Source organism: Eleutherodactylus coqui, chromosome 8 (assembly GCF_035609145.1).
Source record: "Eleutherodactylus coqui strain aEleCoq1 chromosome 8, aEleCoq1.hap1, whole genome shotgun sequence".
In the NCBI taxonomy this organism is placed as follows: Eukaryota; Metazoa; Chordata; class Amphibia; order Anura; family Eleutherodactylidae; genus Eleutherodactylus; species Eleutherodactylus coqui.
Window position 1 is genome coordinate 133045412 of NC_089844.1, and position 18077 is coordinate 133063488.

At 49.2% G+C, this 18077-nt stretch overlaps 1 protein-coding gene across 1 annotated transcript in view; it reads left to right on the forward strand.

Annotated features, from left to right (window-relative positions):
• Positions 1–6272: 6272 nt before the first annotated feature.
• The window catches only part of LOC136576827 (heparan sulfate glucosamine 3-O-sulfotransferase 2-like), a 43808-nt gene continuing 32003 nt past the window's right edge, over positions 6273–18077 (forward strand). The window contains exon 1 of the mRNA XM_066576409.1: positions 6273–6862. Coding sequence (XP_066432506.1) covers positions 6363–6862 — 500 coding nt within the window. The 5' untranslated portion in view covers positions 6273–6362. The remainder of the gene's footprint in view (positions 6863–18077) is intronic.

An 18077-nucleotide genomic window follows, 5' to 3' on the forward strand; every position in this document is an offset into this window, starting at 1 on the left:
TGAAACATGCATATGCACAAGAACCTCCGACATCAGAGCTCTGTCCTGTATACTGTAACATGCATATGCACAAGAACCTCCGATATCCGTTCTGTATACTGCCAGAAACATGTGTCTGACCTCGTCCAACATCGGAGTTATGCAGGGAAATCTTAAAGTCGGATGAGAGCCGACACTAGATTGAAAATGGGTTAATGTTTCTTCCCCTAGAACCTTAGTGCTCGTTCCAGTCGTATCGCAGATTTTTTTATCCTCTTTTACTACTTACGACTTGGAGTGAATGTAATAGACACAGACATATAAGCTTCCCATAGACTGCGCCTCCCATGGTGGAAGACTCACAGGAACCTACAGACAACCTGCAGCCTTCTTCCTATCGCTGGGGAAAGCTCCTGAGCCATCGACTGTCAGAAATCGCTCAGTGTGTTAGAGTACCTTACATGAGACGACTATCGCCGGAATAATCGCTTGAAACAGTGACTTTTGGCGATACGTGTCACAGCCACGGACAGGGCAATGAGCGAGAACTTGCCCAGTAGTTGCTTTACTTCGGCTCAATGACACATAGAGACTAACGAGCGACATCTCGCTCAGTATGACCACGAGTTGTTCAATCTTTTAATGACTGCCTATCTGCAGCAAAAGGAAGCGGATGACTGGAAGAGATCTCCGGCGCGCTCCACCTCCATTCACTGAGCGACTATCACTCCTCCTGTGTGACAGCGCAGAAGTAACAGTCGCTGGGATGACTGTCAGATGCTTATATGTGCGACAGTTGTCCCATGTGAGGGTACCTCGGGGGAATGTCACTTACTTTTTAGGGTATCAGCTGACTACACTGTTAAACGTCTGACGGTATTGTCACTGTATTGTGTCTCACTGCAACTGCATCCTCCAGATATAGGTCTTTATTTTTGCTGCGCGCTATATGCAAATAAGTGGTGGACCGTCCGATAGGTGGTCCACCTCTGCCTGGGTTCTGTCTCTGCCTGTAGTCCATCTGCCTGCGGTCCACCTCTACCCGCGGTCCACCTCTGCCTCCGGTCCTCCTCTGCCTGCGGTCCACCTCTACCTGCGGTACACCTCTGTCTCCGGTACACCTCTGCCTCCGGTCCTCCTATGCCTCCGGTCCTCCTCTGCCTGCGGTCCACCTCTGCCTGCTGTCCGTCTCTGCCTGTGGTACTCCTCTGCCTGTAGTCCGTCTGCCTGCGGTCCACCTCTACCTGCGGTCCACCTCTGCCTGCGGTCCACCTTTACCTGCGGTCCACTTCTGCCTCCGGTCCTCCTCTGCCTCCGGTCCTCCACTGCCTGCAGTCCACCTCTGCCTGCAGTCCACCTCTGCCTGCGGTCCACCTCTGCCTCCGGTCCACCTCTGCCTCCGGTCCACCTCTGCCTCCGGTCCACCTCTGCCTGCTGTCCACCTCTGCCTGCTGTCCGTCTCTACCTGTGGTACTCCTCTGCCTGTAGTCCGTCTGCCTGCAGTCCACCTCTACCTGCGGTCCACCTCTACCTGCGGTCCTCCTCCGCCTCCGGTCCTCCTCTGCCTCCGGTCCTCCTCTGCCTGCCGTCCACCTCTGCCTGCGTTCCACCTCTGCCTGCGGTCCACCTTTGCCTGCGGTCCACCTCTGCCTCTGGTCCTCCTCTGTCTGCGGTCCTCCTCTGCCTGCGGTCCTCCTCTGCCTGCTGTCCACCTCTGCCTGCGGTTCACCTCTGCCTGCGGTCCACCTCTGCCTGCGGTCCACCTCTGCCTGTAGTCCACCTCTGCCTGCGGTCTACCTCTGCCTCCGGTCCACCTCTGCCTCCGGTCCTCCTCTGCCTGTAGTCCACCTCTGCCTGCGGTCTACCTCTGCCTGCGGTCCACCTCTGCCTGCAGTCCTCCTCTGCCTGTAGTCCACCTCTGCCTGCGGTCTACCTCTGCCTCCGGTCCACCTCTGCCTCCGGTCCTCCTCTGCCTGTAGTCCACCTCTGCCTGCGGTCTACCTCTGCCTGCGGTCCACCTCTGCCTGCAGTCCTCCTCTGCCTGTAGTCCACCTCTGCCTGCGGTCTACCTCTGCCTCCGGTCCACCTCTGCCTCCGGTCCTCCTCTGCCTGTAGTCCACCTCTGCCTGCGGTCTACCTCTGCCTCCGGTCCACTTCTGCCTGTTGTCCCTCTCTGCCTGAGGTACTCCTCTGCCTGCGGTCCGTCTGCTTGCCCATCCTAAGATTCGCCATCTACAGCTTTGCCCACAGGAGACATCATGCGTTGCACTATCCCCAGGCTTGTGCCGCACGTAGCACGCAGGAACACGCGGGTGATATCAGTCCGGCCGGCATACAATCACAGTGTATACACCTGCTCGCATGTGTAACAGTACATTCAGCTGATACCAAAGTACAAGGTGACAGACTTCCTTTATTCCCGTTGCGTTTTTCACTACGCTGTGGGATTCCATCTTGGCGTTTCATTACAGCTGCTGAAATGAGTGACAGAGCTGGAAGCATTCCCGTGCACGAGGCTGCGTTACACCTGCGCTGCAGCTCGCTTCATGGTTTCCGTTTTTGGAGGAGAGAAACTTAAATAAAACAGGGAAAAAAACAGGATGTTTCTTCCATTGATTTCAATTGGGTTTCAAAAAATGGAAAGCTTTCTGTTTGCCTCCATTCTGTCAGGTTTCCATTTTTTTGGACAAAAGAATAGCGCTGCAGACTGCGCTAATGTCCGGTCAAAAAAACTAATGGAAAATGAACGAAACAAAAGCAAACTGAGGTTTTCCCGTTTTTTTGAAATCATTGGCAAAAAACATCCGCCTTTTCCTCGTTTTATTTCAGTTTCTTTCCTCCAAAAACAGAGCGGAGAGACGGAAACTCTGAAGCGAGCCGTAACGCAGGTGTGAACGCAGCCTTAAGGCGCGGAATTCACGCAGTTAGCTGCGCAAAAGAAATCACAACTCTAGCTGCTGAAAAATCATCTGAACGGACAACTTTTCCGCGCTGAAGTCCCGAGCCGTATCGGCGTTGAAAGAACGCTGATGAGTCACGGAAAAAATGCGCTGCTGTTCGAGAGTTCAGTGATGAGAGAGATCGCGGCGGCCGCGGAGTCCTTCAGAACGGCACGTTTTCGCTTCCTTTCATCCCCGTGGGGCCACAGTGCTTCTGGGTTTAGCGGACGCTACTAATCTCCTTCCCCCTCCCTTTTTTCCAGCCTACGGACACTCTTGCGCGTTGCGCACCAAGGATAGGTCGACATCTATATTTTGGCGCAGCAGGGAATTTAAGTGGCTGATTTATTATCTTTTTAGGTGCAATTTTTTTGCGCGCCTAAAATCACTTTGTCTGAATGTTCCCACGGGAAGCCCTTGGTTCTAAGAGTCAGAGGGGACGCCTGTACATAGGCTGCGCACATTCCCTCATGTGAACCCAGCTATAGTGAAATGGCCGCTGCGCAGCCGAGGCACCGCTCATTCCTGTTATATTCAGAGTATTAAATAAAACACATATACGCCAAACATGGCGGGAACGAAGAGAACCCTGGTCACACTTGTCCGCTCCACAACTAAGGGCTCATCTTGTGGCATGAGCTGTACATTCCCTGCTGTCACCTCAGTGAGGGGTTACATCCCCTGTTGTCACCTCAGTGAAGGGTTACATCCCCTGTTGTCACCTCAGTGAGGGGTTACATCCCCTGTTGTCACCTCAGTGAGGGGTTACATCCCCTGTTGTCACCTCAGTGAAGGGTTACGTCCCTTGTTGTCACCTCAGTGAGGGGTTACATCCCCTGTTGTCACCTCAGTGAGGGGTTACATCCCCTGTTGTCACCTCAGTGAGGGGTTACATCCTCTGTTGTCACCTCAGTGAAGGGTTACGTCCCCTGTTGTGGCTTTTGTGAGGGATTACATCCCCTGTTGTCGCTTTAGTGAGGGGTTACATCCCCTGTTGTCACCTCAGTGAGGGGTTACATCCCCCGTTGTCACCTCAGTGAGGGGTTACATCCCCCGTTGTCACCTCAGTGAGGGGTTACATCCCCTGTTGTCCCCACAGTGAGGGGTTACATCCCCTGTTGTCACCTCAGTGAGGGGTTACATCCCCTGTTGTCACCTCAGTGAGGGGTTACATCCCCTGTTGTCACCTCAGTGAGGGGTTACATCCCCTGTTGTCACCTCAGTGAGGGGTCACATCCCCTGTTGTCACCTCAGTGAAGGGTTACGTCCCCTGTTGTGGCTTTTGTGAGGGATTACATCCCCTGTTGTCACCTCAGTGAGGGGTTGCATCCCCTGTTGTCACCTCAGTGAGGGGTTACATCCCCTGTTGTCACCTCAGTGATGGGTTACGTCCCCTGTTGTCACCTCAGTGAGGGGTTACATCCCCTGTTGTCACCTCAGTGAGGGGTTACATCCCCTGTTGTCACCTCAGTGAGGGGTCACATCCCCTGTTGTCACCTCAGTGAAGGGTTACGTCCCCTGTTGTGGCTTTTGTGAGGGATTACATCCCCTGTTGTCACCTCAGTGAGGGGTTGCATCCCCTGTTGTCACCTCAGTGAGGGGTTACATCCCCTGTTGTCACCTCAGTGATGGGTTACGTCCCCTGTTGTCACCTCAGTGAGGGGTTACATCCCCTGTTGTCACCTCAGTGAGGGGTTACATCCCCTGTTGTCACCTCAGTGAGGGGTTACATCCCCTGTTGTCACCTCAGTGAAGGGTTACGTCCCCTGTTGTCACCTCAGTGAGGGGTTACATCCCCTGTTGTCACCTCAGTGAGGGGTTACATCCCCTGTTGTCACCTCAGTGAAGGGTTACATCCCCTGCTGTCACCTCAGTGAAGGGTTACATCCCCTGCTGTCACCTCAGTGAGGGGTTACATCCCCTGTTTTCACCTCAGTGAGGGGTTACATCCCCTGTTGTCACCTCAGTGAGGGGTTACATCCCCTGTTGTCGCTTTAGTGCGGGGTTACATCCCCTGTTGTCACCTCAGTGAGGGGTTACATCCCCTGTTGTCACCTCAGTGAGGGGTTACATCCCCTGTTGTCACCTCAGTGAGGGGTTACATCCCCTGTTGTCACCTCAGTGAGGGGTTACATCCCCTGTTGTCACCTCAGTGAAGGGTTACATCCCCTGCTGTCACCTCAGTGAGGGGTTACATCCCCTGTTTTCACCTCAGTGAGGGGTTGCATCCCCTGTTGTCACCTCAGTGAGGGGTTACATCCCCTGTTGTCACCTCAGTGAGGGGTTACATCCCCTGTTGTCACCTCAGTGAAGGGTTACATCCCCTGCTGTCACCTCAGTGAAGGGTTACATCCCCTGCTGTCACCTCAGTGAGGGGTTACATCCCCTGTTTTCACCTCAGTGAGGGGTTACATCCCCTGTTGTCACCTCAGTGAGGGGTTACATTCCCTGTTGTCGCTTTAGTGCGGGGTTACATCCCCTGTTGTCACCTCAGTGAGGGGTTACATCCCCTGTTGTCACCTCAGTGAGGGGTTACATCCCCTGTTGTCACCTCAGTGAGGGGTCTCATCCCCTGTTGTCACCTCAGTGAGGGGTTGCATCCCCTGTTTTCACCTCAGTGAGGGGTTACATCCCATGTTGTCACCTCAGTGAAGGGTTACATCCCCTGTTGTCGCTTTAGTGCGGGGTTACATCCCCTGTTGTCACCTCAGTGAGGGGTTACATTCCCTGTTGTCGCTTTAGTGCGGGGTTACATCCCCTGTTGTCACCTCAGTGAGGGGTTACATCCCCTGTTGTCACCTCAGTGAGGGGTTACATCCCCTGTTGTCACCTCAGTGAGGGGTCTCATCCCCTGTTGTCACCTCAGTGAGGGGTTGCATCCCCTGTTTTCACCTCAGTGAGGGGTTACATCCCATGTTGTCACCTCAGTGAAGGGTTACATCCCCTGTTGTCGCTTTAGTGCGGGGTTACATCCCCTGTTGTCACCTCAGTGAGGGGTTACATCCCCTGTTGTCGCCTCAGTGAGGGGTTACATCCCCTGTTGTCACCTCAGTGAGGGGTTACATCCCCTGTTGTCACCTCAGTGAGGGGTTACGTCCCCTGTTGTGGCTTTAGTGAGGGGTCACATGCCGCCGGCGGGACGCCTCACTACTGAGTGTGGAGTTTCCCCTCACTCCGGACAGACATTGCAGCCATCTCCCGCGCGGCTGCAGCTGCCGGCCGGCAGGGCAGGGGTTAAGCGCCGTGTAATCCATCTCTGCCCCGTTTTTAGCGCTGGGTGGGTGAGGACTGAAGGGTGGGGGATCGCTAGAGCCCTCCTTCCTTCCCCAGCTGATCTCAGACAGGGGGTGTGTGCCAGTGCCGGGCTCTGTGTGCTAGCTCTACCGGCACAGTCACACATGCAGGAGCCCGGGGGGCCACAATGTGGCCCCTGTGCATGGAGTCATGGCACCCCGACTGAGCCCCCGCAATGCCCGCAGGTATTTCTTCCTCTGCACCCTGTGCTTGTCCTGCACCCTGCTCTGCTACAACCTGATCCTGCGCGGCGGGCACCCCAGCATGCACCGCCGGGAGTACCAGCATCTCGGCTGCCCCCCAGTACTAGGGGGCAAGAAACTACTGCAGAAGGTGCTGCTGTGCCCGCACTCCGGAGCGGCACTCACCTTCCCCAGCACCGACCTCTCCTCCTACCCCGACTGGAGTAGCAAGAACCAGACTGAAATAATGGGCATCCCAGCAAAACCTACCGGGCACCCCGCTGCAAATGCCACCGCTGCCCCCAGATATGGGCACAAGAAGCTGCCCCAGGCGATCATTGTGGGGGTCAAGAAGGGGGGCACTAGAGCAGTCCTGGAATTTATTAGGGTGCACCCCGAAGTGAGAGCCATGGGCACTGAACCCCACTTCTTTGACAGGAACTATGAGAGGGGGTTGGACTGGTACAGGTAAGTGCACCTTGCATGTCACAAGAGTATCACACTTATTCTATAGGACTGTAACCTTTATTCACGACCCTCCGGGGGATCGCTTCCCATCGTGCAAAAATTGAATTTTTAGTTTTTTTTAATATAATCCCATTTTATAGCAAATTTTCATCAGCCGTCTGATGTTGGATAAAATAGTCCTGTCTCTTTAAATCTGAGCATTTTATGGCTTTTATCGCAATAAGGGGGATTTTTCAGCTCATCGAAAGTGATGACCGTTAAAGGGACAGCCTGTCCGTACCAACCCGCTGCCGACTGCCGCCAGTCACTACCGAGACCGGTCCTGATGAGAAGGTAGCAATTTTTTTTAAGGAGCCAGAAAACCCCTTTAAGGGCGGCTTCTTATAGGGGAAGGCACAAATGCGCACACTTCATCGCAACGCATTTGCGCTATGAATGAGGTTGATTTGTGCGTGTCTGCGTAGTTTCCTTTTTTTTTTATGCATGCCCCCCCCCCCCCCATTTTAAAAGGCTATTTAGCCTAATGAGGTGTGTTCTTTCGTTCACAGAATTGCGCAGCGTTTTGCGTACGCCTTTGCACACCTCCCATAGACCTCTATAGGGACCCTTGGTGCACAAATGCATACAGCAGATCCTATTTTTTTGCATGCAAGAGAAATGTGCGCCAAAAACGAGGACGAACCCATTGAAATCAATGGGTTGTGTTCCGTGCGTATTTGGTATGCAGATTTTGCGCATGCAAATGCACCCGTGTGAACGCGCTCTAAGTGTGTGTTTACGCGGGTGAGTGTGATATCGGTGCGAGAAACTTGGTGCAATGTTGCATTCTTAAACGTGTACAATGCGATTTGTGAGAAAAATTTATTGCAGCGCCACGCTTGCAATTTTCGTTCATTTGAAGTTATTCCAAAAAAAAGGAATCCGCATCGCACTCGTACGTACGTGCAAGGACAGCGCCAATTTATTTATTTTCTTGTTCCTCCGACAGGGAATAATGGGCGATCCTTAAACAGAATCGCCTAAAATAGGTCACGCTGCGTTCCCGTTATCTTGCAGCGGCGTGCGAAACCAAAATCGCACTTGTAAAAATACCCATTAAAAATAATGGCTTCTTGTCCTGTGTATCTCGCAAAACACACGTATTGCGCAAGAAAATCACCTACGTAAATGCGCCCTGAGGCTAATCGCCATTGGGATATTGGACCGATCCCGCGATTGCCAACATGCAATTTCCCTGCAGATGCGAGGCGTTCTTGTGTTACAAACACCTTGCATGACTTCAGGGAAGTAGCAAATCAATTGGAAAACTCGCCTCGCATTCGCGTGCTCCTCGCCGGCCGTGCAATGCTTTTTCCGGCCCCATTGAAAACAATGGGCGATGCGTTCTGAGGGAACACCTAAAGATAGGAAGTGCCGCGAATATTTCCCACGCTGTGATGCTGGGGGAAAAAATCGCTCGTGTATTACCCCATTCGAAAGAAGGAGGCTCATAGTCATCGGAGACTTGTTCAGCTCGCAACGCACAAATCTCGCGCGATTTTCCCTCCGTGTGAAAGCAGCCCAGGGCCTCATTCACATGAGCGTATGCATTTTTACAGCCGGGCGTGCGTGCCGTAAAATCGCATTAATGAAGAATAGCCGCGATTGAGTCCCGAGTTCAATTAGCGCTTTCTCATCCATTCACACATGCGTATCGCGGGAAAAATACGCTGCAGCACGGAAATTCTTCGGTTGGCAGAAATCCTCGAAATGATTTCTAATACTTAAATATTGACAGCTGTCTTCTTCACCGAGCGCCGGTCGCAGGTAAACTCCTCCCTCCCTTTTTTGTCAGCTCCCATAGCAGTCTATGGGAGTTTCCTGTGTTTTTCGGCAAAAGATAGGTCAAGTCCTATCTTTTCACGACGTGTTTTCGTTCGCTGATTTCACGCTTTTACGTTGCGTTTTTTTTTCAATCGCCCATGTGAATGAAAGCATTGGAATCCAATGCGTCACGTGATCGCAATTATCAGACGTTTTATCCGCGTAAAAACGCTCATGTGAATGAGGCCTAAGGGTGCGTTTACGCGGGCGACAGCGAGTCGCACTTGACATTCTCAGCCGCAACTCACATCGCACAGCACGCGGACAGCCCGTACATTTGCATGTGCTATTCTCCTGCGTGACTTGCGCAAAAAATAGAACATGCTGCGATTTTCCGTTTGGCAAGAAAAAAAAAATCGCTCACGGTTTGTATTTTCGTACATCCCACAACACGAAAAACCTGCACGATTTTCTCACTTGTGTGGCAGAAAAGCAGCCAGTAAAAGTAACCACTACCTGCCATTCTCTCCTGTACAGCTGACCTGTCGGGTTGGCATCCATTAACCCCGATGATGCCTCATGGGTTACGCTGCCAAGTAAAGCGCAAATTAATTTAAAAGCAAACCCAAACAATAATTATCTCCTAACGACACGTGGGGTATAATACCAACTCATTAGACTTACCCACATCAATATTGACCCTCATTAATATTAATGACTCTGTAAACGGGGGCAATTCTAGAATTTGATGTCTCTTTTTTTTAACTGCACTTCCCCTTTAAATCAGTTCCGACAGCACGGATAAAGTGTATCTATAAGACGTGTATCGATGGTGTCACATGGGGATACAGTTGCCATTTTCAACATTTTAGGAGTCACCGAAATTGTAATTCCTTCAACTTCCATCTCAAGCAGGAGTCATTTAGAATGATTGAGCGCGGTTCCCTAGAAGCAATGCAAGGACTGCACAAATACTGCCAGCAAGGTGACCATGACAGATGGCTTCCAATATTGTCCAATATTCACCGGAGACCGTCCCTGCAATGGCGTCACCCCCAAAAATTCCAGCAGACCGGTGTATCCCGGCACCAGGTCTGGCCGAAAGCCTCGGGATCACTTGAGGTCGTCCTGGCGGATACATTAAGAAGCGTGTCATTTCTTAGATAATTAAATCAGTGTTTAGAGCGAAAAATATTAAGACTCTACACACAGTGTACTCCCAGGGGGGCACAGATTTGTTCCAACACTAAAATGACCATACGGGGCATTAATTACCGCCTCTTTCTGGCTCCACAGAAGCACATTAACCCTTTCGGTGGCCTGCATTTACCTTGCGGTAATTGCCTGGAGCTCCTGCCGTAACCTTGTTTATCCATCAGTCATCCGTAGAGCATTGAATTCAGTTTTATGATATGCGTCAGTCAGATTACGATGAGGTTTTATGGGTTTTGGCAATACTTTCCTAACTCTTCACATAGTGCCGAGATGTCATGTACAATATACATCCGCACATATACACGGAGAGGCGAAGGCTGGACCAAAAGTGTCCGTAGGAGCTGTGAACGGGCAATAGATAGTGTATGGTGTTGGGGAGGGTCATGTGACTTATATGATTATAGGCTGGAGAATAGTTACATTGTTACCATTTATTAGGCTTTCGCCACAGTGTTTTATGGCCCATCGGTAGAATGGAGGAGGGGGTCAATGGGTATGAGAGATGATATTGTAACAGTCCCATAGGATAGAGCTGCAGAACATCACCTATAGAGGTCTATGCAGCGCAGTCCCCGAGATATAGGAAAGTTGTCCTCATATTGACTTTTATTACAAACCAGCTTTTGAAGAACGTTTGGGTCACGCACGCACATATGTGAATTGGATTGACTTTAAAGGGGTTGTTTGGTTTAAAAGGGATCTCCAAGGAAAATACTATTCATCAGATGAGGCGCCTGCAATTACACAGGGGTTGGAGCCGAAGCAGGTGCTCCAACCCATGTATAGTGGTCAGTGCCTGTAACTGCAGGATGGGGACTCATCGAAATCAATGGGAGCTCTGCTTCCAATCCTTGTGTATTTGGTGTCCTTTTAGTGGGCGCCCGATCAGCTGATCGACCAGGGTCCTGAGTGACAGACGCCAGCCGATGAACTATTGATGATCTATCCTGAGGATAGGTCATCCATAGTATTCTCCCTGGAGCTTGCCATACATTTGAGAGAATAGTGACCCAAAATGGCCAATTTGGGCAACTCTTCTTTGCAAAATTAACACAAATGGCAAACCATAGTCTACCAAAGATGTGATCTGTCTTCTTGGAAAGTTCTGGCCAACTGTATGCAAAATTGCAAGTGTATGGCATGATTGCACTAATCCGGCCATGTTTTACGAGCATGGACAAGCGAAAAATAAAGGAATAAGCCTGTAGTCACCTCTTCTAAGTGTTCTTCCCCGTGGAGCGCAAGAGCCCCAGTCGCCCCCACTTCAAACTCGGAAGAAGCTGGTGGCGATGACATGTTGCTCATCGCGCACTTGGCCACCGCCAGGTCCTTCCAGGCTCAGCACGGTGGTGACCGGGGCTCCAGCACTGGAAGTTCATTTTTAAGAAGTGAGTATAAGTTTGTATCTTTATTTTAAAGGGGTTTTACACCTTTTACTATTGATGACCTAAGCACAGGATAGGTCATCACTAGCAGATCGGCTCTGATCCGCTCCTTGGGATCTCCGCTGGTCAGCTGATTCTCCAGCTCACTCTCAGTGCAGCGGGGCTAGGTGTTTGCATTGGTGGTTAGGCTGGAAGTGTAAGAGGTGGCTTAACTTTCATTGAAATCAATGGGAGTGATGTTTCCCATTACACTTCCTTCTCCAACCTAATGATTAATGGCCCCACTGCACTAACAGCAGGCCAGGGGATCCCTGGCGATCAACTATTGATGACCTATCCTGAGGGTAGATCATCAATATAAAAAAATTGATAAAACCCCTTGAAGCTGGTCATAGATCTGTATGAATAATTCCATGGATGATCAATATTCCAAGTGTATGGCCAGTTATAGAAACGCCACTGTGAGCTAATAGGGAGGGGGTCCCTCAATAAGGTTCCTCATCTGTTTGCAAGATCAGCTAAAAAAAGACCCTCTCACATTGCTGGAGGTCCCAGCAGGTGTGTATATTACAGAAAGCCAACAAACTTAAATGAGAATGCTTCATTTGGGGGTGCTGTATTGAAACGGAACTCTTTTTACCAAATTCTCTCACAGATTACAGATTCTACGGATCCTAGCTGTGGGCACCCGGTGATCGTCTTATCAGTGTAGGAAGCTTTGACCAAAATAAATTATCCAAATAGACAACTTCTTGAAAGATAATTTTTAATACATTATGGGTACACAGCCCACGGACTTAGATGAAAATGGCGTAATACTTAATTTGCCCTGCGGAGGTGCTGCAGGGAAACTGAGCACTTGCTGCTAAATTCCCCCCACAGATTACAGATGATTCCCAGTGGGACATCCTGTGATCATTCATTGTTGGGGGAAGCTTAATGACAAAAAAGAGATTATGCAAAGTTGACAATTCTTGAAAGATGATTTTTAATAAATCATGGATAAAACCTAAAAATAACTACTTTTCTAATCTACTTTCAGCTTCTTTGTCTCCTGTGGTTTGTTCTGCTTGTGAAACAAAGCTGAAAATCTATTAAAAGCAAATTACAAAAAGGATTAATTTCATTCTTCCCATCTAGTCATTAAAAATCGTTTTTGAAGTGAAGGTAAATTTTATGGGTATGTTCAGACGGGGCGGAAATTGCAGCGGATGGTGGTACAGCTATAGGGGGTGCAGAGGTCGTAGTTGCACTATGGTTCTTGGTGCTTAAAGGGGTTTTCAAGGCATCTTCAGAAAAGGTCATCAATGGTTGACCGGCAGGGGATTGCTGCTCAGAATCCTCAACGATCAGCTGAGCATTCTCTGGACACTCTCAGTCCCTCGAGCCAGATGTCTGCATCAGTGGTCAGAGCCAGAAGTGTAATAGAAAGGCTTCGCTGCCATTGAAATCAATGGGAGCCGAGCCTTTCTCTTATACGTCCGGCTTTGACCACTGATGAAAACATCTATCTACACTGCACTGAGATCGGCCAGAGGATCAGCTGATCGCCGGGGATCCTGAGCCGAGGACCCACGCTGATCAACTACTGGCTATCAGTAGTAAATACCCCAAAGGTCCTCTGCCATATGAGAAATGGCACATATTACAAATGGCACAAGGTAGGTGGAGGGCCTTGTAGTGTATCTTGCATTGTTGCCCAGCTACTTAGTCACGCAGCTGTCCGTGGATTTGCGGTCTGGATTCTGTTCCGCGATTTATACTACAATGCCTATGGATAGTGAGTTCATTATCCCATCCACACTGTGAAGAAACCTATGAGGTTATGATTTCCACCCCCTTCGGGTGCATGGGGGGATATCGGTGGCAGAAAAAGTCCACCACCCTAATATCTTGCAATCTATGACTCTCCGTGATCTCTTGTGAGCTGACAGTGTTGACTGCTTCCCAATAATTGGTAATATCGTGTACAACAAGGATTCAGTCTTCTGGAAAAAACTTCCCTTCAGCAACAGCAGCATGAGAGGCAGAGGTTACGATGTACGAGAGGGACGCAGACACCGCCGGTGGCCATATTTATCATGTAGACGCAGATGCTGTAGAAGATAACTGAAGTGGAAAAGTGGAGTAATGTATGTTTCAGCTTTCACCTCGATTACTATTCATGAAGGAACCAGGGAGAATTCACCTACTTCTGGAGAGGAATCTTAAGGAATTACTGTGGCTTGCATCATTTATGACTGATAATTACCAGGATCCTATATTCTTTAGTGGAGGGAAGGCGTTAAATGGGTTGTGCAGGATTAGTAAAAAAACAGGGGCTGGGATTTCTTCCCGTTCATAAACAGTGCCACTTCGGGTTGGAGGCTATGTCTGGTATTGCAGTATTCTCCTCGGTGGAGTTAAGCTACAATACCAGACTCAGCCGAAGAGTGGCACTGTTAACAGGAAAGAACAGACCTGTTTTTCTAATCCTAGACAACCTTCCATGATGCAAATGATCCTTAAAGTAAAGGGGCTATCCCACTAAAAAGCATGTAACACCTATTTGCAGTATAGGCGATATATATATATATGATCCCTGGGTATCCGACTGCAGGAACCCCTCCGGGGACCACAAGAAGGGCAAGTCCTCTGTGTGAATGAAACGGTGATGCACATGCATGACAAGCACTTCATTCACTGTCTATGGAAATAGCTGATACATTAACCAATTTGACCTAAGGCTTCACCTAGTGGTCGATTTGATTTTACCCTTCAAACCCTTTTTGAGGGTTCTGGTGTTTGCTGAAGGGGCGCCAAGTAGGATTGACAGCTTTGTCATCCATATATACCAGCAGTCCATCATCGCCCCTGGAAATGTATTAACAAACTGACAGCTGGCTGGCACCATTCTTATATCATGGTGCTAAGATGCCAACCCTGTATGGTCAGCAGCCATGGACACTCCACCCCCAATAGTGGGGCACTGATACCTTTATAAATGTGTACATGTGGTTTGGGGACTAGTTATGACCCACTAGTCAGGGGCATATATAAAACACAGAATTTCTCCCACCAAAATAAAAGTATATTCTGTAAGACAACCTCTATAACATGATGGGCACAGATACAGCAGCTTAACTCTAGTACCTCTAAATATATAATAGATAGCAGCTCTACACAGTGATAGTGATTACAGTGCAGTTACCTACAGTGATAGTGATTACAGTGCAGTTACCTACAGTCATAGTGATTACAGTGCAGTTACCTACAGTCATAGTGATTACAGTGCAGTCGGCTTCAGCAATCACAGGTGATGTTTTCCTTGATTGGTGACATCCACTTTCATTCTTCTGGGCCCGGACTGCCATGAAAACTTCTTGCAGTCCTGACTTTTACCTTCCCATCCTGCTGCTACAGCAATGAACATCTCAGGAATTGCTCCAAAGTATTAGTCCGTCTCTGCCTCAAACTAATAATACCTCTTCCAACTAGTAATGGTACCCCTATTAGTGCCCCCAGTAGTAATAGTGTCCCCTCTAAGGGCCCTCCCCACCTTGGAACCTCTGGCTGGGTGGCAACCATACCATCAAGCTCTATAACACACTCTTAAGTTCTGGTAGGGACTCTGCTGCATTGCTCAGAGAAGGCTGGTAAAAATAAATACCGTCACCAGCTGGGCTAGTGGTTTACCGGGTGGGTGGCAACCCAAAACCCAAGGCTGTTTTCCCAGGAGTAATCTTGGTGCAGAGGCAGCTGACACAGGGAGGTCAGGGGCACCATAGTGAGGTATCGGAGGAACAAGCAGAGATGGAGTCAATGTAACAGCCTTAAGTCCGAACAGGCGGAGTTCATGCAAGAAGGAGAGATAGGCAGAGGGTTGGGGTAGATATCAATCAGGCGACTCTTAGTCAAAAAATGAGCTGCAGCCAGGACAGGCAGAATATGGGAAAGCTGGGTACAAAAACAAGGGTCAAAACTAGGATTCCAACGAAAACTGGAAGCAACTTCACAGAGTCTATCACTCAGACTCTGTCCAATGGTGGAGGGTGCCTTAAGGGGGTTGTCCCACTTTTAGCTCTTTTGCTGCAGACAGCTCTGCCTATTGTGCAGTGGCCCTGGTTGGTACTGCAGGCTGAGTCCTAATCACTTCAAATAGGCCCAGCCCTGCAGAACCAAGCCGGGCCACTGCACAATGGACGGAGCTGTCTGCTGCCCGCAGCAAAACAGATTGAGGTGGGACAATCCCTTTAAATAATCAAATAAGTATTGGGATTGGTTGGGGATAGAAAATCTGGAGGCCCTTTAAGAGGTGGGCTAGTCAGCACTAACAGCCAGGAGGATAGTGCAGCATTGGCCACAGTGAAGACAAAGATAATGGCTGTAACCGGGGGAGGAGTAGGTGAAAGGAACCACTGGCTGTGGCCAGCAACCATAACAACTTGGCTATCCTCCTCAGTCCCAAGGAAGTGAATGGAACAGTGGTCACCCATGTCCATCGCCGCTGCATTCACCATGTGGATAAGTGATAAGTGATTTAGGTGGAATAGCCTCTTCGTCATGAAATGTTAGGCAGGTAAACAAGCTGAGAAATCTAATAATCAATGAAAATATATTTTTTATCGACTCTATATGTTTTTGATTTGCCTCCCACCATTCATCATAAATAGTTATTAGCCACCGCGACCCGTACTTGTGCAGGTCCGAACCAACATCCGAAACACTTAGCCTCTCTGCAGACCCTTACGGATTGACAGTAGCACGGCTGCTTGTCTGAACTATGTGGCAATACATCTGTTCATTTTGTCAGATTAGCCCAGATAAGGGTGCGTTCACACATCGCTGATTTGCTGCGGATTATGGTGCAGATCTGCAGCAGCTTACATCCCTTCAATTTGAAGTGAATTAAAGTGAAAGCAGCTGCAGATCCGCCATAATCCACAACAAAATCTGCAGCAAATCGGCGGTGTGTGAACATATCCTAATGAAAAAATCTTCCAACATGTTGTGAGGAATTTTTAGTATCTACTTTTCCATTAAAAGGATCTATGAAATCAGAAAAAAAGGTGCCTGCTTTTTTTTCTCTGAAAGAGAGCGCCACCCTTGTCTATAGGGCATGTCTGGTATTGCAGCTCATCCCCATTCACTTAAAACTAGACAAGCTGTAATACCACATGCAGCCAATGGACAAGGGTGGTGCTCAAGTTGTCATATGAAGCACGTGCTGGCCGATCTCCAGAACTACACATGCCTTTGATGCAGAAGCAGCTATATGTGTATGGCCAGCTCTGACCTGAGAATCACCAATGGGACCCTCCTACTCTGGACCCCCACCAAGGTGATTTTTTTGTCGATAATCATGCCTTGTTAAACTACCCATAGATAGTTTTGATAAATGAGGCCCACAGCTCACCAGTAATTATGACCCCATATACAACTACGGTATATATTAGTGTACTGACTAACAGTCTATTCCATGGGTGTTCCTGTAATGGGTGCTCGTGCAGAGACCCTCAGCAGTGGGGGCTACAGGCAGGTGCGGTTCTGCACTTACCATAGTCCGATCCCTTGAACTGCTGCTATGGCATTGGGAATCATTGTGCAGATCACAGGGTCTACCTCTCAGCCGATACTGAGGGAGGATCTAACGCACAGGCCACACCATGTTGCTTGCTCAAAACAGTATAAATGGTTTATTCGTACAGGACACCTCAATTGGGATAACATAAGCAGTAGTAGGTTCTCGGCACCCTGTGTCGTGGCCGTGTAGTGCAGGACAGCCTCAATTGTCTCCTGCGGCAGACAGAAGTCAATGTGCAACTTATCCAAGTTGCTTTTGGCGTCTCACTCCAGATGCCCAAGGTGGCGCAGGCCTATGGAAGCGTGTAGTGAAGCACAAGTCTTCTCAGACCTCCTCAAACTAGACAAAATCCAGGAAGGGGCTCTGTCGGCACAACCGGACCACTAAGGGTTCAAAAGATTAATAAAAACAGTTACATAACAATTAAAATAACAGGATTCTAGCTCCCCTATAGGAGGCTTCCCATACAGCCGCAGTGGGGAGCTTATCACTCATTGACTGTGTTGGGTCAGCTGCTTGTACCATGACACATTTACAGATTCATCGTTGTCCATTCATCTTCCTTCCCACAAGACTCTCAACGAGAATCGTACAATCTAAACACACAAGCTGGTGGTGCTCGCTCTGGCTAAAAGGACCAGTAGGAATGTCTTCGGCACTCAGGACAGGACTCTACTTTCTGATATGCACACAATCCAGATTCTACTTCTTCACTCCAGTCATGGGCCTAGAAGGAAGATGAGGGACAGTAACTATCCTTCCACAAGTAGTCTAGTATCCTTTACTCCTGAGGAGTTTGAAGATTTTTTCTGTACATGACTGATACTTTTTCTCTTGAGCTACCCCCTTTCTCTAGGATTTGCTTCTGCATCACTTCAGCCACAGTTTCCAAGTCTTTAATCCCTTTCTGCCCCATGACGTACATTAAAGGGAAGCAGATGGTGTGAAATGTCGCAGATGTATGGCGTATAGATGGTGTGGGCTCAGGAGCTGAACCCGCACCATCCGTAAGTCCGCTTTCACACGGGCTACAAAATCACGCGATTTCGTAGCAATGCAACAGCGCTACAAAATGCATGTTAGTGAAGCCGATGGGTTCTTTCACATTAGTGATGGTTTGTCTGATGCTATGTAGATAAATCGCGGCATGCTCTATACAACCGCATTTGCGATTTTTTTTGTAGTCCATGTTTCCCTACGGAGCCTCCTTGTTCATCGCTTGCGATTTGCGTGCGATGCGATTTTAGCA